Source organism: Mobula birostris, chromosome 8 (assembly GCF_030028105.1).
Source record: "Mobula birostris isolate sMobBir1 chromosome 8, sMobBir1.hap1, whole genome shotgun sequence".
Lineage (NCBI taxonomy): Eukaryota > Metazoa > Chordata > Chondrichthyes > Myliobatiformes > Myliobatidae > Mobula > Mobula birostris.
In genome coordinates this window covers 170,656,297-170,680,040 of record NC_092377.1, presented here as the reverse complement: position 1 = coordinate 170,680,040, position 23,744 = coordinate 170,656,297, and the positions used below count along the sequence as shown (strand labels likewise).

General features: G+C 44.7%; 1 protein-coding gene across 4 annotated transcripts in view; it reads right to left on the bottom strand.

The window, feature by feature from the left end:
* Positions 1-379: 379 nt before the first annotated feature.
* tgfa (transforming growth factor, alpha) overlaps positions 380-23,744 on the bottom strand; it is a 140,220-nt gene continuing 116,855 nt past the window's right edge. For 2 of the 4 annotated variants that reach the window (XM_072266831.1, XM_072266834.1), the window contains 3 exons: positions 10,057-10,174; positions 2,313-2,462; positions 380-767 (listed from right to left, as the gene is read on the bottom strand). In XM_072266831.1, the coding sequence (XP_072122932.1) occupies positions 626-767; positions 2,313-2,462; positions 10,057-10,174 (410 nt within the window). In that variant the 3' untranslated portion in view covers positions 380-625. Of the gene's footprint in view, positions 768-1,230; positions 1,362-2,312; positions 2,463-10,056; positions 10,175-23,744 lie in introns of all 4 variants that reach the window. The other 2 variants (XM_072266833.1, XM_072266832.1) reach the window with 2 other exon arrangements.

The following is a 23,744-nucleotide window of genomic DNA, read 5'->3' as shown; positions in this document are numbered from 1 at the left end:
CTAGTCATGCCACCTCTCCTCTTTTCATCTCTTCTACTCTGTCCTGTCTAAAACAACGGAACGCAGAAATATTATATAAACCTCAGTCAGATTACATTCTGGTGGATCCGACCACCCTTGGATGACTGAAGGAGAATCCAGGGCTGATCTTTTGTAAAACTGTTTGTACTGAGAGCAAGGCCAGTAATCAGAAAAATAGTTTCAAAATAAATTGGTAATAATTTTAAAACAATTAGAAGGAGTGATGAGAAGTTTTGATCTGGAAGAGGAGTGTGAGCTCATTTCATGGTAACTCTCAACAATACGAGGTCAAAGACCCAGGGCTGGGTCATGGCCTCTTTCTGTGATTAACTAAGTGACATCATACAGTAGACACACATAGTAAAAAAAAAGTTTATTTTCACGCGTAAGGTGTTTAAATAGTTTTACATATAATTTGAACTCTTTCTGGTTCTTAAATAATCATACAATCTCACAGCTATTTATCAATGGGTTCTGCTTAAAATCTGTAAAATTTGAAGAGAAGATATTCTTGTTTTAGCTCTAGTGTTTCTATAAATTAAGTGATAGAACAAACAAAAAAATAATGGAACTTCAATATAATACAAAATATTTTCTTCTGTGCTCAACAGATGTGGTCCCTCTGTCTGGGGTGAGATGATCCTGGATCTGGCAGGAACATGAAGGCTGGGAGCCCATTATTGTCTATGGCAGTGGAGATGCAGAGGTCAGAAGAGGCCACCGAAATACCATCAATTCTTACACCCCTAGACAAAACCGAAACACAAGTAAATCATTAGAACATGGATTGGGACCACAGTCCTGATTGACATAAAATAGTTACACTTTGTCTGTCTTTCACCTCTTTATTAGTACATCTCAAAGAACTTGTCAGTGTAAGATGTCTGCTTAGAAGTGCAGTCATTAATGCGAGGATCATGGCAGCTATTCAGATCACAGCAAGGTCTAACAATTAACAGTCTGATCCTGCAAATATTTTGCTTTAGAGGTTATGCCTGTGGAAAAATATTAGCTAGGATGGTGAGATATTTTATACCCATGACAGGACAAATGGTTTAATGTCACTTGTACTGTTGAAAGGCAATAGAGCTAGGAATTGTCAGAATAAATATTCTGTTCTTGTCTGCAGAAATAGATTTGAATTTGCATGATTCTGGCTTGAGAAGAGGGTGCTACTGACTAAGCTCTGCTGGTAGCAAGTTTACTAACCACCAATAACATGATCAAAGTCTTTGCCTGTGTCTCCATGGATGCTTGGTGACCCACTCTTCAGCAGGCTGGCTTCAGGCCCAGCAAGCATTCTTCGGCAGAACTCACACTTCTTCCGCTTCCCACAGCAACTGGCAGAAAGTGAACAGAGAGGTCTGTCAGAGCAAAGCGGACATTAGCTCAAAAAGATCAGCCTTTCCAGAACCACTCAAAGTGTTTTACTGCCAGTGAAATTATTTTGAGGAATCAGCACTGCGGTAACTTAAAAAAATGGTTGCCAATTAATGAAGGCTCCCACAAACAGCAACGTTTCTTGTGTCTTCAGATGATGAACAACATTGCTGCAAGTGGTGGAACTGAAGATTTGAGGGGCATGATATAAAATAGAGTCAAAAAATGAGGGAGAAGTAAATTATTTATAAGTGGAATTTAAGTCTTAAGCTCTCTTCCACAAAAATCACAAATACTCAATTACTCTAAATTTCATTTACTCTAAAAATTGATTTTTACCAGCCAGAGGTACAAGGCATCATTGGAAGGAGATTCAATGGAACCTTTAATATTCTGTAAGGATCCTGTACTCCTTTTTTTAACCTCCCCTCCTTTCCCTTCATGGTGCTTCTCAAAATCTACAACCTGCACCTTCAATATCTCAAAATAAACTGGTGTCCATTTTCTTCTTGTAGCATTTCCCCAAAGCCCCCTGGTAGGTTCCTACTGTGTTAAGGTCATTAAATGATTGCAGGCTGTTGTTGGGCAAGCAGAGAGGGAGAAAGGACAGAGAAAAAAAAAGAGGAAAATGTTGTAGAGACCAGGGAGGAAAATATCACTAAAGAAATAAGAAAAAGAACTTCCCCTTCACACATGTTTCATAGTCTCAGTTTCACAGCTGACATGGATTTCATATTTCACAGCATTGCATGGATTCTTTTCAAATGTATAATGCTACAAGATATCTGAGAGAATTGCAAGTTCATCCACTCATGAAACAACTTGCTAACTATCTTGTGTTTGGCGTCAGGCGGTGAACTCCATTCCCAAACCACCTACTCCCTCAGGGACAGACAAAATATACAACTTACTGTAGTAAGACACAGGCTGCAACCAGGAGGACGGAGACAACGACCGACACTACAACTAATGTAGTGATTGCTTGTTGCTTTTGTCTGACAGCCACCACAGCAAGAATGTCAGCATGTTCACACCGTGTCCCAATGAAGCCAGGGTGACACCTGCAAAACATACCTGATATCAGACAGTTCAAAAGGAGACAATTTGGCCTATTTCCAACAAATCTAGAGCACTAGGCAGAGAATATATGTACAACATAGGAACAGCTACTTCAGTTCATCATGTTTGTGTTGACTGTGATGCCAATTTAAACTATCCCATCTGCCTGCACATAGGCTATATTCCTCCATTCTTGACCTCCTCATGTGCCTGTCTAAATTTCTCCTAAACATTCCTAACATAACTGCAGGCAAGTAGTATTAACTCAGCTAGGCAAATTAGTTGGCATGGACCATTTGGGCCAGAGGTCCTATTTTCACACTGTATAACTCATGGACCATTTGGGCCAGAGGTCCTATTTTCACACTGTATATCTCATGGACCAGTTGGGCCTGAGGTCCTATTTTCACACTGTATAACTCATGGACCATTTGGGCCAGAGGTCCTATTTTCACACTGTATACCTCATGGACTAGTTCAGCCAAAGGTCCTATTTTTACACTGTATAGCTCATGGACCAATTGGGCCAGAGGTCCTGTTTCTTTGCCTTTCTCTGACAACTTGTGATGGCCTCCCCTACCTGCATAAAAACCAACCTCAGAAATCTCTTTTAAGCTTTCCTCCTCTCACCGTAAAGTTATTGCCTCTAGTATCTGACATTTCCACTCTAGGGTAAAGACTCCGACTACCTACCCTGTCTACATGTTTCATAATTTTTTATACTGTTATTAGGTCTCTCTTCAGTCTCCAATGCTGCAAAGAAAAACAAATCCAAGTTTACCCTCCTCTTCTAATAGCACATATCCTCTAATCCAGGAAACACCTTGGTTAATCTCTTCAACACAATCTCCAAAGCCGCCACATGGCGGGAGGAGAAGGTGGCGGCGTGACGCAGCACACGCAGCTCTCTGGTGAAATGGTATTGTATTTGTAAGTAGGATGCCATGCACAATTCTGATTTGATGGAGACAGACGTGAGAAGCACAGAGGAACATCTGGAGAAAACTTCTGAAATGCCCGGTTTGTTGCTGCTGCTACAGGTGTCCCCCGCTTTTTGAACACTCGCTTTACAAAACCTCACTGCTATGAAAGACCTACATTAGTTCCCTGTTTTCACTAACAGAAGGTGTTTTCACTGTTACAGAAAAGCAGCGCGCGAAAAAAATCAGCGCGCGCCCCGAGCAGCCGCTCTCCCCCGGATTCGAAATGGCATTCTAGCCGGCATTGCTTAAACACGTGCCTGTGAGTAGCCGTTAGAAAGATGAGTTCTAAGGTATCGGAAAAGCCTAAAAGAGCTCGTAAGGGTGTTGCACTTAGCATAAAATTAGACATAATTAAGCGTTTTGATCGTGGTGAACAAAGTAAGGACAAAGTGAGTTTGGCTTGTGGAAGTTGACGAAGATGATGTTGAAGAGGTTTTGACATCCCATGACCAAGAACTGATAGATGAAGAGCTGATGCAATTGGAAGAGGAAAGGATAACCTCTTCCAAAAGGATCAAAACAGAATGCAGTAGCGAACAGGCCGCGGACAGATACCGATTCGCGGAGAATGCAGCGGTAGTTGGAACGCACTCAGCACATTTTTAAGAAAAAGCCGAAATAAACATGCTAATTAATTAGGTGCCGCCCGGCACGTAATTGTTGGCCCAGATCAGAGGTGACGCAATTGGCAATCGCCTCTGATCTGGGCCGACATTTACGTGCCGGGCGGCACCTAATTAATTAGCATGTTTATTTCGGCTTTTTTCTTAATGATGTGCTGGATGCTTCCCGGCTACCGCTGCACCCCTGCCTGCTTTGCGAATCGGTATCGGTTGGCGGCCTGGATGGTAGGGGCCACTGCACCACCCAAACTCCGACTACTCAGCCTAACACACCATCATCAGTGTGCTCGACAAGCTGTCTTCCCGATTCCAGTGAGTGATACTATGCTGTACATACATTATTTCTACTTTATATCGGCTGTGTATTTTTACGTGTTATTTGGTATGGTTTGGCAGCTTCATAGCTTAAAGGTTACTGGAGAGCGTTTGTGCTGTGTTTCTGCTGACAGCGCTTGCGTGAGATTTTCGCTATGGTGGACAGTGCAGCAATGATCGTGGAAAAGTATTTCTACTTTATATAGCCTGTGTATTTATCATATCATTCCTGCTTTTACTATATGTTACTGTTATTTTAAGTTTTATTTGTTATTTGGCATGATTTGGTAGGTTATTTTTGGGTCTGCGAACGCTCACAAATTTTTCCCATATAAATAAATGGTAATTGCTTCTTCACTTTACGACATTCCGGCTTACGAACCGTTTCATAGGAACGCTCTACCTTCGCATGGCGAGGGAAACCTGTACTGTGTGATCGAGAATCTCTGGAGGGAAGGCCCCAAAATCCCCGGCTTTGCCTGCTGCTGGCGACCGGGGCTGGGGTCAAAGTGTTCGGCAGAGATGGCGCTCGGTACTCGGTGTCGGAGGCTTGAAGCTTTCGGACGACTCAGAGTCAGACTATGGTCAGGCATGGCAGGGAGAGTTTTCTTCCTTCTCCCGTCTGCGTGAGATGTGGGACTTTCGAGAGACTTTGAACTTTTTTTTTACTGTGCCCATGGCCTGTTCTTCAAGTTATGGTATTGTTTGCACTGTTGTAACTATATGTTATAATTATGTGGTTTTTGTTAGTTTTTCAGTCTTGGTCTGTCCTGTGTTTCTGTGATATCACACCGGAGGGATATTGTATCATTTCTTAATGCATGCATTACTAAGTGACAATAAAAGAGGACTGTGTGTCCTCATAATCTAATCCTTCCTGTAATGCGGTGATCTGAAACGCCATACATTACTCCAAATTTGGCCTAACCAAAGTTTTATACTACAGCCTGACACTGTAGGCAAGTATGCCGTATATTTTCTTTACCAGCTGATGTACTTGTGGCGCCACTTTCAGAGAGCTATGGACTTTCACCCCAAGATCTGTTTGTACGTTGCAGTCCCTCAAAGCCCTGACAATATTGTATAGTTTGACCTCCCAAAGTACAACACCTAACACTTGTCTGGATTAAACTCTATCTGCTATTTCTACATCCACATTTCCAACTGGTCCATATCCTGAATATTTTGAGGGATCCTACTCTCGCCAGGATGGATGTTGTTTTAAAAAAAAACAGCCCTCTTGTTTTTAATGTATGCATAAAATGCCTTGGGATTCTTCTTAATCCTACTTGCCTAGGGCATTTTAATGCCTATGCAGAGTTTTCACCCAAAATGTCAATTATCCTTTTGCTCTCAGAGTTGCTGTTTGACCCACTGGTTCCAGCAGTTTGCTTTTTGCACCATTTGCAAGAATAATAGGTGGAGCTGTTCAGATGTATAAGATTTTGAGATGGATTGATAGAGTAACTGTCAGGGGAACTGACAGGAGTAGGAAAGTCTAGAACAATGTGGCAGAGTCTAAGGATAAGGGTCAGACTGTTAAGAATGGAGATGAGGAGAAATTTTCTTAAATCATAGGTTTTTAAATCTTAGGGGATTTTCTCCCACAGAGCTATAAAGCACGTTTGTCAAGTACATTCTGTAAGGGGATCCAGGAGTGCCCCTATTAACTCTTTGGAGAGACATTTATCATTGATGGTTTGTTTGGAAAGGAGAGAGAGACAGTTATTTACCACTGATATGTTGCTTTTGAAAAGAGAGAGAGAGAGAGACGAAGATTAACGGTTGGACTGTCACTCTAAGGCATTGGAAGTAACTTTGGATTTTTACTGAGTTTGGAGTTAGAGACAGCACCGAGCAGCTCAAAGGTTGCTATGGTGACCGAAGGCGGTAGACACTCGATGTTATGATTTTCAGCTGGTTGTTGATGTTACTTCCAAGGACTTGTTGCCTGCTTGTGCACTCCTTTACAGACAAAGGAGGGAGGGACTCCTTGAGTGACAGGTGATGCTCAACCTGGTGAAATAAATGGGAGGTCAGATGATACCATAGAACCATAGAAACTACAGCACAGAAACAGGCCCTTTGGCCCTTCTTGGCTGTGCCGAACCATTTTCTGCCTTGTCCCACTGACCTGCACACGGACCATATCCCTCCATACACCTCCCATCCATGTATCTGTCCAATTTATTCTTAAATGTTAAAAAAGAACCCGCATTTACCACCTCGTCTGGCAGTTCATTCCATACTCCCACCACTCTCTGAGTGAAGAAGCCCCCCCTAATGTTCCCTTTAAACTTTTCCCCCCTCACCCTTAACCCATGTCCTCTGGTTTTTTTCTCTCCTTTCCTCAGTGGAAAAAGCCTGCTTGCATTCACTCTATCTATACCCATCATAATTTTATATACCTCTATCAAATCTCCCCTCATTCTTCTACGCTCCAGGGAATAAAGTCCTAACCTATTCAACCTTTCTCTGTAACTGAGTTTCTCAAGTCCCGGCAACATCCTTGTAAACCTTCTCTGCACTCTTTCAACCTTATTTATATCCTTCCTGTAATTTGGTGACCAAAACTGAACACAATACTCCAGATTCGGCCTCACCAATGCCTTATACAACCTCATCATAACATTCCAGCTCTTATACTCAATACTTTGATTAATAAAGGCCAATGTAGCAAAAGCTCTCTTTACGACCCTATCTACCTGTGACGACACTTTTAGGGAATTTTGTATCTGTATTCCCAGATCCCTCTGTTCCACTGCACTCCTCAGTGCCTTACCATTAACCCTGTATGTTCTACGTTGGTTTGTCCTTCCAACGTGCAATACCTCACACTTGTCAGTATTAAGCTCCATCTGCCATTTTTCAGCCCATTTTTCCGGATGGTCCAAGTCCCTCTGCAGGCTCTGAAAACCTTCCTCACTGTCTACTACACCTCCAATCTTTGTATCATCAGCAAACTTGCTGATCCAATTTACCACATTATCATCCAGATCATTGATATAGATGACAAATAACAATGGACCCAGCACTGATCCCCGTGGCACACCACTAGTCACAGGCCTCCACTCAGAGAAGCAATTCTCTACCACCACTGTCTGGCTTCTTCCATCGAGCCAATGTCTAATCCAATTTACCACCTCTCCATGTATACCTAGCAACTGAATTTTCCTAACTAACCTCCCATGCGGGACCTTGTCAAAGGCCTTACTGAAGTCCATGTAGACAATATCCACTGCCTTCCCTTCATCCAATTTCCTGGTAACCTCCTCGAAAAACTCCAACAGATTGGTCAAACATGACCTACCACGCACAAAGCCATGTTGACTCTCCCTAATAAGCCCCTGTCTATCCAAATGCTTGTAGATTCTGACTCTTAGTACTCCCTCCAATAACTTACCTACTACTGACGTTAAACTCACCGGCCTATAATTTCCCGGATTACTTTTCGATCCTTTTTTAAACAACGGAACAACATGAGCCACTCTCCAATCCTCCGGCACCTCACCCGTAGACAGCGACATTTTAAATATTTCTGCTAGGGCCCCCGCAATTTCAACAGACCTCAGGACACATGATCTGGACACTGTTGTGCCCGCAGAGAAAGTGGGTTTTGGAGGATCGATCAGGCGGATCAATCCAAATTGCTATTCCATCGGTGAAGAAGGGGTTGACTGGTGGGGAGTTGTCTATGTGTCCACCCTCGCCTGGGTGATAGCTGCACCACAGAAGACTGGTCCCCCTGGTTAAAGTCACAGTCGGTGACTTGTAAAGGATTTCGGAGGACGACGAGAAGATCGACGGCATCAGCTCACCTGAAGACTCAACTCACTCTTTCTCTCTCTCTCCATCACTACTCAACTAAATACCACGAACTGAACTGAACTGAACTTTACTCAACATCGTAAGACTGTATCTTTTTACCCCTAGACTTAAAGAAGCTTGGTTTTTTCATACATATATATTCCACACTTACTTTTATATGTAATCATTGCTCACCTGTTTGATTTATTTACATTTATATTACTGTATTGCATAGTTACTAATAAATATTATTAGTTTATAGCAATATGAGACTCCAAAGTGTTTTCCATCTCTGCTGGTTCTTTATCCCCGACACAGGGTCCGTGACAATTCAAAATTAAGATTAACTGACTTACGGACACTAAAGGAATTAGGAATAAGGGGATAAGCAGGCAAAGTGGGTGAGCTAGGGGATAACCCATCATTGTACTGAATGGTAAAGAATTTCTGAGGACTATTTCCTGCTTTGGTTCATGCAGTCATTTTACACTACAGCACAGAAACAGGGCTTCTTTCAGCCCACCCAGTCCATGCTGAACCATTAATCCGCCCAGTTTCATCAACCTGCACCCGGACCACAGCCTCCATAGCCATCCTATCCAGGTATGTATCCAAATTTCTCTTAAGTACTGAAATCAAACCCACATCTACCATTTCTGCTGGCCGCTTGCTCTGCACTCCACATTCTCACCACCCTCTGAGTGAAGATGTCTTCCTTAAACATTTCTCCTTTCATCCTTAACCTCTAGTTCTAGTCTCACCCAACCTCAGAGGAAAAAAGCCTGATCGCATTTACCCTATCTATACCCCTCATAATTTTGCATAGTTCTATCAAATCTCCCCCATTCTTCTATGGTCTGGGGTATATTCAACCTATTCAATCTTTCCCTATAATTCATGTCCTCAAGTTCTGGCAACATCCTTGTAAATTTTCTCCACACTCTCAATCATATTGTCATCTTTTCTGTAGGTAGGTGACCAAAACAATACTCCAAATTAGGCCTCACCAACATCTTATACAACTTCAACATAGCATCCCAACTTCTAATCTCAATAATTTGATCTATGAAGGACAATGTGCCTAAAGCTTTCTTTTAAACCCTATCTACCTGTGATGCCACTTTCACAGAATTATGGATCTATATTCCCAGATACCTCTGATCCACTGCACTGCTCACTGTGTAAGACCTACACAGGTTGGTCATCCCAAAGTGCAACACCTCACACTTGTCTGCTGTAAATTCCATTTGCTATTTTTCAGCTCATTTTTTCCAGCTTGTTCAGACCCTAATGCAAGCTTTGATAGCCTTCCTCACTGTCCACTACACCTCCAATATTGGTGTTATGTGCAAATTTGTTGATCCAGTTAACCATATTATCATCCAGATCATTATGTCGATGATAAGCTACAACAGATCCAGCACAGATCCCTGTAGCACGCCACAGCACCCTGTCAAAGACCTTGCTAAAATCCATGGTAGACAATATCCATTGCCTTGCCTTCATCAGCTTTCCTGGTAACTTTCTTGAAAAACTCAGTAAGATTGGTTAAACATGACCTACCACACACAAAGACACGTTAACTATACCTAATCAGTCTCTGTCTGTCCAAATACTTATATGTATGTCCCATAGTACGCCTTCCAATAATTTACCCACTGCTGATGTCAGGCTCACTGGCCTGTAATTGCCTAGGTTTTTCTTAGAATCGTCCTTGAACAATGGAACAATTCCTTCCACTGTCATTAGGAAAGGTCACTGCTAGATCACACATTGCACTGCCATACAGATTTCAGGGGTCTACAGTTTGACATTGTAAATAGGGTTGGTAGAATTATCTCAGGAGTTACCTGACCAAAGGAACTTACACACATGCTGGAGCAGACTCTTGGACCAAGAAGCGGCAGGTCCCATGAAAGCAGAACTGTCGATGTGTGTCTGGACAATCATCAAAATGTGATCGGACTGCAGCAGCAACAGGAGGACCTTGGGAAAAGCGGAAGGTCAACAAATTATTGTAACAAAGTAAGTAATGGGTCCATAGGTCTGCAAAGAGCAGTTTGCAATGAGTTGCCATTGTCCTGCACATAAACAATAAGGCTTAGTACCCTTCAGGCTTCAGTTTCATTTAATATATAAAACAAATCTGAGCCAACCCTTTAACAAAGTGCCAAAGAAGATCTCATTAATATAAACACCATCCATTGTATAAGACGTTAACTCTGGTTGCTCTGGGTACTTTCACCAGCTGGATAAAACAGATACTGAAACCCTTTGGCAGCTGAGCTTCCTGACACCAGCAGTTCTTGTATCATTCCATTTCATGGTCTCCTTCTTAAACATTGAACTCCACACCCCATCCCATCTCTGCAACTTCAAACACCTTCAATTTTTAACTTTTCCTAGTTCTGATGAAACATCATTGCCCTTAGACATTACTGCTTCTCTCTGCCTGATCTGTTCAATATTTCTAGCACTTTCTAATTTCTAGACTCTTACTCTCCACCTCCTTTACTTGCCACTCTGGAAAATAGGGAGCACTCTCCAATACCTCAAATGCCATTGAGAGTTGACTTCCACCCACTCACGGGTTAAAGAAGCCAGGTAGGGCCTCACTTTAACATCTGACTGATATCATTCCAGCACTGCATCAACAATACACCTAGGGATAGGGATCAATTGTAGGCAAAAGATATTAGGCTTTTTTGGGCATCATGTTTGGCACAGGCTTGATGGGTCGAAGGGCATGATTCTGTGCCATACTGTTCCATGACCTATGAGGATTGCACTGTACAGTAGTGAACATGACTACACAGCCTTCTGACTCAGCAACAAGGAGTTCGAGGATATCCAAGGGGTTTAGGCAAATGTGCTGACCCAGATCCTATTTTACTCTTACATACTATTCAGGCACCTCTTTTGCAAGTCATATTACCACAAAGATTGAACAGCAGAACAGTCTGGACTTGGTTTTCTTTTGTTGTGTCGGGGTAGTAGAGCTACTCTATGCTAATGTTATACTTTCTCCACACTGATCAACCTTGTTCAGCTAGTTCCAGATACAGTATATCTGGGTCACAGTCAAATGTTAATACTTGATATTCCAATGATGATTGCCAAGATCATCTGACACTTAAACATACACCTGTTGAACTTTGAGATGCCATTGTGTGTGCACAGTGGTTTATTCAGGGACACACTGCCATCCAACATCTGCTCCTGTAGGTGTCAGTTCCATACTGCTACTCCCTAGTGCCCAAACACAATTCCTCAGCCTTTGATATACCGGTGGTTGGCTCATAATCAAGAGGTGGAGTAGATTTACAAAAACTCCAAATCTTTGAAGTCTTATAGGATTTCTATTCCCTAAACCAAACTCTTTTTCAAAGCGCTTTGATAAAAACAGGAAGGGTATCAGCTCTGGCCAGGAAGAGTATCTTCAGTTCTAATCCTTACCTCAGGTATTTCAAACAACCTGAAAACCCTTAACAGTACTTTGGACTGTGTTCTTTTTCTCTCTATCCTGAAATAGTGTCATTGTTTATTTTTCACGTGTAAGTATAATTTATGCTTATTAAGTTTATATTTTAAATTTATTTTTATCCTCATAGTATCATGCAGCTGCTGCAAGACATAAATTTTCATGGCATTCATATCTTGTGTGTATGCCTATTACAATGAACTTCAACTTGAATTCACCTATACTACAGTTTTTACTTATTTGAGGTGAACTGATGACAGAGAAGTACAGAAGTAATTTCATTTGAACTCTGTGTATGGTAATATTTACATGATGAATTTCACAATCTCAAGGTCTTAGAGTCAGAGTAATTCAACAAGGAACCAAACTCTTCAGCCCATCTACTCTACGCCGATCAAAACATTATCCTTGCCAGTCCCAATTGCCCATGGTTGACCCATAACCCTCCAAGCCTCACCGTTCCATGTACCTATCCAAATACCTTTTAAATATTACAACTGTTATCTGCCTCAACCACTTCCTTTGGCAGCTCATTCCAGGTACTCACTACTCTCTGAGTAAAGAAGTTATCTATCAGGTTTCTTTTAAATTTCTCCCCTCGTCTTTTGTATCTGTGCCCTTTAGACTACCTAACCCCGGGGAAAGACTATGAACACCCACCTTATCCACACCCCTCATGATTTTATAAACTTTTATGGGGTCACTCATCATTCTCCTGTGCTCCAAGGAATAAAGATGCAAAGTGGCCAACTTCTCTATAATTTAGACCCTCTAGTCCAGGCAGCATCTCATAAGTCACTTCAGAATCAGAATCAGAATCAAGTTTATTATCACCGGCATGTGATGTGAAATCTGTTAACTTAGCAGCAGCAGTTCAATGCAATTCATAATCTAGCAGAGAGAGAAAAAAAATAAAAATAATAATAATAATAAATAAACAAGTAATCAATCGTGTATATTAAATAGATTTTTTTTAAATGTGCAAAAACAGAAATACTGTATATTAAAATAAATGAGGAAGTATCCAAATATTCAAAGTCCATTTAGGAATTGGATGGCAGAGAGGAAGAAGCTTTTCCTGAATCGCTGAGTGTGTGCCTTCAGGCTTCTGTATCTCCTACCTGATGGTAACAGTGAGAAAAGGGCATGCCCTGGGGTGCTGGAGGTCCTTAATAATGGACGCTGCCTTTCTGAGACTCCGAAAGGCTAGTACCCAAGATGGAGCTGACTGCATTTACAACCTTCTGCAGCTTCTTTCGGCCCTGTGCAGTAGCCCCTCCATACCAGACAGTGATGCAGCCTGTCAGAATGCTCTCCACAGTACAACTATAGAAGTTTTTGAGAGTATTTTTTGACATGCCAAATCCCTTCAAACCCATAATAAAGTAGAGCCGCTGTCTTGGCTTCTTTATACCTACATCAATATGTTGGGATCAGGTTAGATCTTCAGAGATCTCGACACCCAGGAACGTGAAACCGCTCACTCTCTCCACTTCTGATCCCTCTATGAGAATTGGTATGTGTTCCTTCGTCTTACCCTTCCTGAAGTCCACAATCAGCTCTTACGTCTTACTGATGTTGAGAGCCAGGATGTTGCTGTGGCACCATTCCACTGGTTGGCATATCTCACTCCTGTACGCCCTCTCATCACCACCTGAGATTCTACCAACAATAGTTGTATCGGCAGCAAATTTATAGATGGTATTTCAGCTATGCCTGGCCACATAGTCATGTTTATATAGCGAGTAGAGCAGTGGACTAAGCACAAACCCCTGAGGTGCACCAGTGTTGATTGTCAGCGAGGAAGATGTGTTATCACCAATCCGCACAGATTGTGGTCTTCTGGTTAGGAAGTCGAGGATCCGATTGCAGAGGGAGGTACAGAAGCCCAGGTTCTGCAACTTCTTAATCAGGATTGTGGGAATGATGGTATTAAATGCTGAGCTGTAGTCGATGTACAGCATCCTGACAAAGATTTTTATGTTGTCCGGGTGGTCTAAAGCCATGAGGAGAGCCATTGAGATTGCATCTGCCGTTGATCTATTGTGGCGATAGGCAAATTGCAATGGGTCCAGGTCCTTGCTAAGGCAGGAGTTCAGTCCAGTCATGACCAACCTCTCAAAGCATTTCATAGAACATAAAACAGTACAGCACAGTACAGGCCCTTCGGCCCACAATGTTGTGCCAACCCTTAAACCCTGCCTCCCATATAACCCCACACCTTAAATTCCTCCATATACCTGTCTAGCAGTCCCTTAAATTTCACTTCCTGAAGTCCACAATCAGCTCTTACGTCTTACTGATGACCAGTAGGGAATGGAGTCGTCGACGCTAAGGTTTTCTTCTTTTCCATTTTTAAGTTGCTAGTCTTGCCCAAGTCTTTTAGTTTAGTTGATTAATTTTGTTTTTCTTTGGGGATGGGGTTTGCTTTTTTTTGTTTTGTTTTTTTTTCTTTTTCATGTTTTTTTCCAGTTTTTTTTTTGCTTTGTATTATCCGTGGTTAGTTCTACGTGTTTGGGAGCTTTGTTAATTTACACTACTTGGTTTTGCAATTACTTTTTTTAAGTGTAACAATATATCTCCTACTATTTGTATTATTGCTATTTTGTTTCTGTATTTTGAAATTAATAAAAAGATTGAAAAAGAAGATTTCACTAGTGTATCTGCCTCCACCACTGACTCAGGCAGTGCATTCCACGCACCAACCACTCTCTGAGTAAAAAACTTTCCTCTAATATCCCCCTGAACTTCCCACCCCTTACCTTAAAGCCATGTCCTCTTGTATTGAGCAGTGGTGCCCTGGGGAAGAGGCGCTGGCTATCCACTCTATCTATTCCTCTTATTATCTTGTATACCTCTATGATGTCTCCTCTCATCCTCCTTCTCTCCAAAGAGTAAAGCCCTAGCTCTCTTAATCTCTGATCATAATGCATACTCTCTAAACCAGAGAGCATCCTGGTAAATCTCCTCTGTACCTTTCCCAATGCTTCCACATCCTTCCTGTAGTGAGGCGACCAGAACTGGACACAATACTCCAAGTGAGGCCCCACCAGAGTTTTATAGAGCTGCATCATTACATCGCGACTCTTAAATTCTATCCCTATTATGAAGGCTAACACCCCATAAGCTTTCTTAACTACCCTATCTACCTGTGAGGCAACTTTGAGGGATCTGTGGACATGTACCCCGAGATCCCTCTGCTCCTCCACACTACCAAGTATCCTACCATTTACTTTGTACTCTGCCTTGGAGTTTGTCCTTCCAAAGTGTACCACCTCACACTTCTCCGTACACCAATTTGGCCGACGAGGTGTGCAGATCCTCTTTGGGCGCCGTGCAGATTCCGAGCAGGACCCAGGGAAGTTCGTCCACCCAGTTAGGCCCTTCCAGGCGGGCCATGAGAGCCGACTTCAGGTGACAGTGGAAACGCTCCATTAGTCCGTTCGACTGTGGGTGGTAGGCAGTTGTGTGGTGTAGCTGTGATCCTAAAAGGTTGGCCATAGCTGACCACATGCTGGAGGTGAACTGGGCGCCCCTGTCGGAGGTAATGTGGGCTGGTACCCTGAAGCGTGCTAACCAGGTTCCGATCAGTGCTCGGGCGCAGGATTCGGAGGTGGTTTCGGTGAGCGGGACTGCCTCTGGCCATCTGGTGAACCGGTCTATCATAGTTAGGAGGTACCGCGCTCCTCGTGACACTGGCAGGGGCCCCACGATATCCACATGAATGTGGTTAAACCTCTGGCGGGTGGGTTCGAACTGCTGCGGCGGAGCCTTGGTGTGCCGCTGCACCTTGGCTGTTTGGCACTGCATGCACGTTTTGGCCCATTCACTGACCTGCTTACGCAGTCCATGCCACACGAACCTGTTGGCGACCAGCCGGACGGTTGTCCTGATGGAGGGGTGCGCTAAGTTGTGAATGGACTTGAAGACTCGCCGCCGCCAGGCTGCTGGGACGACGGGGCGGGGTTGGCCAGTAGCTACGTCACACAGTAGGGTCCTCTCACCTGGGCCTACGGGGAGGTCTTGGAGCTGCAAACTGGAGACCGCAGTCCTGTAACTAGGGATCTCATCGTCTGCCCGCTGTGCCTCCGCCAGTGCTGGACAGGGCCTGTATGGTCGGTCTGGAAAGTGCGTCCGCCACGACGTTGTACTTTCCCGAGACATGCCGGATGTCCGTCGTGTACTAGGAGATGTAGGACAGATGTCGCTGCTGGCGGGACGACCAGCGGTCGGACACCTTCGTGAATGCAAAGGTAAGCGGTTTGTGGTCTGTGAACGCGGTGAAGGGCCTACCTTCTAAGAAGTATCTGAAATGCCGGATTGCCAGGTATTGTGCCAATAGCTCCCGGTCGAAAGCACTGTATTTGAGTTCAGGTGGTCGTAGGTGTTTGCTGAAGAACGCCAGGGGTTGCCAGCGACCCTCCATGAGTTGCTCCAGCACTCCACCGACTGCTGTGTTGGATGCGTCCACCATGAGGGCAGTAGGAACGCCCGGTCTGGGGTGCACTAGCATCGCGGCGTTTGCCAAGGCTTCTTTGGTTTTAACGAAAGCGGTTGCGGCCTCTTCGTCCCAGGTAATGTCTTTGCCCTTACCCGACATCAGAGTGAACAGGGGGCGCATGGTTCGGGCTGCTGAGGGGAGGAAACAGTGGTAGAAATTCACCATACCCACGAATTCCTGCAGGCCTTTGATTGTATTGGGTTGGGGGAAGTGGCGGACCGCGTCTACCTTGGAGGGCAGAGGGGTTGCCCCGTCTTTAGTAATCCTGTGGCCCAGGAAGTTGATGGTGCCGAGTCCAAACTGGCATTTGGCTGGGTTGATTGTAAGGCCGAATTCGCTCAGGCGGGAGTAGAGCTGGCGGAAGTGGGACAGACGCTCCTGCCGACTACTGCTGGCTATGAGGATGTCGTCCAAATAGATGAATGCAAAGTCCAGGTCGCGTCCCACCGCGTCCATTAGCCACTGGAACGTCTGTGCAGCATTCTTTAGACCGAATGGCATTCAGAGGAATTCGAAAAGTCCGAACGGGGTGATGAGTGCTGTTTTGGGGACGTCGTCCGGATGTACCAGGATTTGATGGTATCCCCAGATGAGGTCTACCTTGGAAAAGATCCTTGCGCTGTGTAGGTTTGCTGCAAAGTCTTGAATGTGTGGCACAGGGTTGTGGTCTGGCGTTGTAGCCTCGTTCAGTCTGCGGTAATCACTGCATGGTCTCCAGCCCCCCGTTGCCTTGGGCACCATGTGCAGCGGGGAGGCCCATGGGCTGTCGGACCGTCGTATGATCCCCAATTCCTCCATCTTCTTGAACTCCTCCTTCGCCAGTCAGAGTTTGTCCGGGGGTGGGGGGGGGGCACCTTCGAGCACAGGTGTGGAGGGGTGGTCCCTGAGTCAGGATGTGGTGCTGTACTCAGTGTCTGGGCATGGCTGCCGTGAACTGCAGTGTCAGTACTGATGGGAAATCCGCCAGGACCCTGGTGAATTCGACGTCGGACAGCGTGATGGAGTCCCGGTGTGGGGCTGGCAACTTTGCTTCACCCAGGGAGAACGTTTGAAAAGTCTTGGCATGGACTAATCGCTTCCCTTGCAGGTCGACCAGCAGGCTGTGGGCTCGCAGAAAATCCGCCCCCAGGAGTGATTGGGCCACGGCGGCCAGTGGGAAGTCCCATGTGAACCGGCTGGAGCTGAACTGTAGCTGCACCGTGCGGGTGCCGTAGGTTCATATTGTGCTGCCATTTGCGGCCCTCAGGGTGGGTCCCGGTTCTCTGTTGCGGGTGTCGTAACTCGTTGGAGGTAAGACGCTGATTTCCGCTCCGGTATCGACCAAAAAGCGGCGTCCCGACTGCTTGTCCCAGACATACAGGAGGCTGTCCTGATGGCCAGCTGCCGTAGCGATCGGCAGCAGCTGGGCCATGGCGTTTCCCGGAAATTTGCAGAGTGGTCTACAGCGGCGGGCCTCTGTGCCCCACCGCTGGTGGTAGAAGCACCATTGTTCATTGGGCTCTGCTGCCGGGCCTGGTCTGGTCTGTCGTTGGGCACGCAGCTTGGTGATCTGTGCGACGGATGCCCCTCTCTCCTTCTTGGCCTTCCACAGCACATCTGCCCGGGCTGCCAAATCCTGGGGGTCGCTGAAATCTGCATCGGACGGCATCAGGCATACGTGCTCGGGCAGTTGCTCTAGGAACGCCTGCTCAAACATGAGGCAGGGTTTGTGTCCTTCAGCCAGGGCCAGCATTTCGTTCATTAATGCCGACGGTGACCTGTCTCCCAAACCATCCAGGTGCAGCAAGCGGGCAGCTCGTTCGCGCCGTGAGAGTCCAGAAGTCCTTATGAGCAGAGCTTTGAATGCTGTGTATTTGCTGTCCTCCGGGGGCGACTGTATAAACTCCTCAACTTCTGCAGCAGTCTCCTGGTCAAGGGAGCTCAGCACGTAGTAGTAATGAGTGGACTCTGAGGTTATCTGCCGAATGTGGAATTGTGCTTCTGCTTGTTCAAACCACAGATGGGGTCGCAGCGCCCAAAAGCTTGGAAGTTGTAATGAAACTGCATGAACAGATGCGGCGTCAGTCATCTCTGGCCCAAATATCGTTTGGGCCATCGGGGTCACCAATTGTAGCGGTGTGCTACACACAGCGCTAGAATAACCACACGGAGTCGGTGAGTTGGAGTTGCAATAAAAGAGATTTATTCAAACTTCGCGGCCTGCTTTAAAGCCTTCCCGTTCCCGTCCTCCCTGGGCGAGACTGCTGTGGGGAATGCATAATCGCAGACCCTTTCCACGTGCGGGATTTTCCCCCTGCTGGTGAAGATGGCCTGGCGCCCTTTGTGGGGCCAGCCTCTCTGCCAGTGCGCGCCGGTTCGTGTGTGCTAGAAAGTGGGTCGCCACAACATAATGACCCTGCTCCTAAACTAAATACGCTGACTGATGAAGGCCAGCATGCTAACCACCTTCTTTTCCACTCTTATCTATCTGTGCAGCTGCTTTCAGCAAATTGTGCACCTGTACTCCCAGGTCCCTTTGTTCCACAACACTCATAAGTACCCTGATTTTCAATGTACACATCCTACCCTGGTGTGAATGCCCAAAAGATACCCAAGTTGAAACCTATTTGCCATTTCTCAGTCCAAGTCTGTAACTGTTCAAGATCTCTTCGCAATTCATTATAACTGCTTTACTATCAACAAGACCCCAAATTTAGGATCCAAACTTGCTAATATTGTAATGTATATACATATAAATGTACATTTTTCCAAATCACTTACATAAATAATAAATAACAGAGATTTCAACACACTGGGGCACCCCACTAATCACAGGCCTCCAGTTGGAGAATCAGCCTTCAATCATCACCTGCTTCTATCATCGTGCCAATTCTGAACCCACCTCCCTAGTTTTTCCTGGATCCCATGCAACAAAACCTCCATGATCAGCCTGCCATACGGCGCCTTTTCAAAGGCATTACTAATGTCTAGACTGATCATATCCATTGCCCTTCATCTAACCCCTTAGTTACCTCTTCAATAAACTCCAAAAGATTTGTTAGTCATAACCTCCACACATAGAAAACCATGCTGACTATCCCTGATCAGTTCTTGACTATCCAAGTGATAGTAGATCTCATCCCTGATAATCCCCTCCAGTAACCTCCTTACAACTGACATCAGGCTCACCAGCTGGTAGTTCTCAGGCCTGTCCTTGTTACCCTTCTTGAACAATGGAACAACATTAGCCATTCTCCAGTTTTCTAGATCTTCACCAGTGGCTAACAATGAAGCAAATATCTCTACCAAGGTATCTGTCATTTCTTCACAGGCCTCCTATAAGGTCTGGAGGTGTATCTGGTCAGGTTCTAGGGATTTGCTGAACGTCATCCTCTTCAAGCCACAAATAACTCCTTCCTCATAATATGCATATCTCCCAAGACCTCACTCCTTATTAAAGCTGAAAGTTCAAAGTAACTTTTATTATCCAAGTACATATATATCACCATACACTACCCTGAGATTCATTTTCTTGTTGACATACTCAATAAATCTATATTAGATTAATAACCATAACAGAATCAATGAAAGACTGCCCAATTAGGGCATTCAACCAGAGTGTAGAAGACAACAAACTGTGCAAATCAATGAGAAGAAATAATAATAATCAGTAAATATTGAGAACATGATATGGAGAGACCTAGAAAGTGAGTCTATAGGTTGTGGGAATATTTCAATGATGGGTCAAGTGAATTGAGTGAAGTCATACCCATTGGTTCAAGATCCTGATGGTTCAGGAGTAGTAACTGTTCCTGAACCGGGTGGTGTGAATCCTGAGGTTCTTGTACCTTCTTCCTGATGGCAGCAGCAAGAAGAGAGCATGTCCTGGTTAATGGATGCTGCTTTCCAGCGACAGTGTTTCATGAAGATGTGCTCAGTGGTTGGGAGGGGTTTACCTGTGATGGACTGGGCTGTATCCACTACTTTTTGTAGGATTTTTCATTCAAGGGCATTGGTGTTTCCATACATTTCTGTGATGCAGTCAGTCAATATATTGCCCACTTCATGCTAAATCTCCGCAAACTCCTAAGGAAGTAGAGGCACTGCCATGCTTTCTTCATAATTACACTTATGTGCTGGGTCCAGGACAGGTCCTCAGAAATAATAACACCTGGGAGTTTAAAGTTGCTAACCCTCTCCACTTCTGATCCTCTGATGAGAACTGGCTTACAGATCTTTGGTTTCCTTCTACTGAAGTCTGCAATCAGTTCCTTGGTCTTGCCAACGTTGAGTGAGAGGTTGTTATGCCACCACTCAGCCAGATTTTCAGTCTCCCTCCTATATGTTAATTCAACATCTTTGATTAGGCCTATGACTGTGGTGTCATCAACAAACCTGAATATGACATTGGGACCACACAGTCATAAGTGTGAAGTGAGTAGAGCAAGGGACTATGCATACAGCCTTGTGGTGTACCAGTGCTGATGGAGATCATGGAAGAGATGGTGTTACTGATCCAAACTGAAGGCCTGACACTAGTGATATTCTGTATGGATCGGTGCTGGGTCCATTATTGTTTGTCATCTTTATCAATGATCTGAATGGTAATGTGATTAACTGGATCAGCAAATTTACACATGACACTAAGATTGGGGGTGTAGTGGACAGTGAGGAAGGCTATAATGGCTTGCAGAGGGAAATGGATCAGCTGGAAAAAAGGACGGAAAAAAGGACAGAAAAATGGCAGATGGAATTTAATGGAGACAAGTGTGAGGTTTTGCACTTTGGTAGGACCAACCAGGGTAGGTCTTTCTCATTAAACAGTAGGCACTGAGGAGTGTAGGAGAACAAAGGAATCTGGGAATGCAGGTCTATAGTTCATTGAAAGTGGTGTCACAGTTAGATAGGGTCATAAAGAAATCTATTGGCACATTGGCCTTCATAAATCAATGGGTTAAGTACAGGAGATGGGATGTTATGCTGAAGTTGTACAGGACATTGGTGAGGTCTAATTTGGAGTATTGTGTGCAGTTTTGCTCACCTACCCACAGGAAAGATGTAAATAAGGTTGAAACAGTACAGAGAAAATTTATTAGGATGTTGCCAGGTCCAGAGGACCTGCGTTACAAGGAAAAGTTGAATATGCTCGGACTGTGTTCCTTAGAGTACAGTGAAAATTTACAAGGATGTTGCCAGGTCTGGAGGACCTAAATTATAAGGAAAGATTGAATACGTTAGGACTGTATTCCTTAGAACGTAGAAAACTGAGAGGAGATTTGATAGAGATATACAAAATTATGAGGGGTTTAAATGCAAGTAGGCTTTTCCCATTGAAGATAGGTGGGACTATAACCATAGGTCATGGATTAAGGATGAAAGGTGAAAAGTTTAAGGAGAACATGAGGGGAAACTTCTTCACTCAGAGGCTGAGTGAGCTGGCAGTACAAGTGGAGCACAAGAGCCCGATTTCAACGTTTAAGAGAAGTTTGGATATGTACTTGAATAGTAAGGATATAGAGCGCACTGGTCCCGGTGCAGGTTGATGTGAGTAGGCAGCTTAAATAGTTTTGGCATGGATTTGATGAGCTGAAAGGCCTTTTTCCATGCTGTACTTCTTTATGACTCTAACATGCTATGACTCTGTTGAATGCTGAGCTATAGTTGATGAATAGCATCCTGACGTATGTATCTTTGCTATCCAGATGTTCCAGGATTGAGTGAAGATCCAATGAGATGGCATCTGCTGTTGAGCTGTTACTCCAATACACAAATTCGAGTGGATCTAAGTCACTCCTCAGGTAGGAGTTGATATGGTTCATCACCAACCTCTCAGTATACTTCATCACTGTGGATGTGAGTACTACTGAGGAAAGTCACTGAGACAAGTTCTTCTTGGGCACTAGCATAATTGAAGCCCGTTTGAAGCAGATGAGTATCACACACTGCCGAAGTGAGAGTTTAAAGATCTCTGTGAACATATCAGTTAGTTGGTCAGGCAACACACATCAAAGTTGCTGGTGAACGCAACAGGCCAGGCAGCATCTCTAGGAAGAGGTGCAGTCGACGTTTCAGGCTGAGATCCTTCGTCAGGACTAACTGAAGGAAGAGTGAGTAAGGGATTTGAAAGTTGGAGGGGGAGGGGGAGATCCAAAATGATAGGAGAAGACAGGAGGGGGAGGGATGGAGCCAAGAGCTGGACAGGTGATTGGCAAAAGGGATATGAGAGGATCATGGGACAGGAGGTCCGGGAAGAAAGACAAGGAGCGGGGTGGGGGGGGGAACCCAGAGGATGGGCAAGGGGTATATTCAGAGGGACAGAGGGAGAAAAAGGAGAGTGAGAGAAAGAACGTGTGTATAAAAATAAGTAACAGATGGGGTACGAGGGGGAGGTGGGGCATTAGCGGAAGTTCGAGAAGTCGATGTTCATGCCATCAGGTTGGAGGCTACCCAGACGGAATATAAGGTGTTGCTCCTCCAACCTGAGTGTGGCTTCATCTTTACAGTAGAGGAGGCCGTGGATAGACATGTCAGAATGGGAATGGGATGTGGAATTAAAATGTGTGGCCACTGGGAGATCCTGCTTTCTCTGGCGGACAGAGCATAGGTGTTCAGCAAAGTGGTCTCCCAGTCTGCGCCGGGTCTCGCCAATATATAAAAGGCCACATCAGGAGCACCGGACGCAGTATATCACCCCAGTCGACTCACAGGTGAAGCACAGGTCTTTGGTACTTGGCCATGTACCCCATCTGGACCAAATGCTTTTCTGGGTTCGAAGGCTGCTCGCACGTTGGCTTCAGAGAATGAAGTTATAGGATCATCAGGGGGGGGGGGCGGATGTGGGAGTTTGTGAGAGGTCCTTCATGTTTTGAAAGTCACAGTGAGTGTCGAAGGCATTGAGGTCATCTGGATATGAAGCCTTGCTATTGCCTATGTCCCGTGATTTAACTTTATTAGAGGTAATAATATTCAAGCCCTGCCACAGCTGTTGAGAATCCTTCATTGATTCAAGTTTGGTCCAGAATTGTCATTTCACCCATGAAATGGCTTTCTAGATATCATATCTGGACCTCTTGTAACTTTCTTGGTCACTAGCCTTGAACACCTCTGGTCTGGTCCTCAGCAGAATTCAAATTTCATGGTTCATCCTTATTATCCTCACTTTTTTGGCATCCATGAAATTCTCCTTAGTAAACACCAAGGAGGAACTGACATAAACAATTTCAGCTATCTCCTCTGGTTTCACAAACAGGAAATGATGGCCTTTAAGAGCACCATGTCTAGACACCATGCCACCCCACACCCCATTCTTGATCATATTCTGACAATAATTTCCTTGAAATAATGTAACGTTCCCCAGAGGAAGAGTCTGTTCGATTATTCAGTGAGATCATGGAGATTTGTAGCTCAGCAGTAACACACCTCAACACCATTAAACAACTTACACAGGTCAACTTCAGTTTTCAAGGGAGCACACCAGCCACAGAATTTTTCCCTTTTGTGCAAAGAAGCACTTCCTGATTTCCTGCTTAAGTTGTCAACTCTAATGTTAAGGTTCTTTAACATTAGAACAGAAGAAATTTCTTTATGGGGGGGGG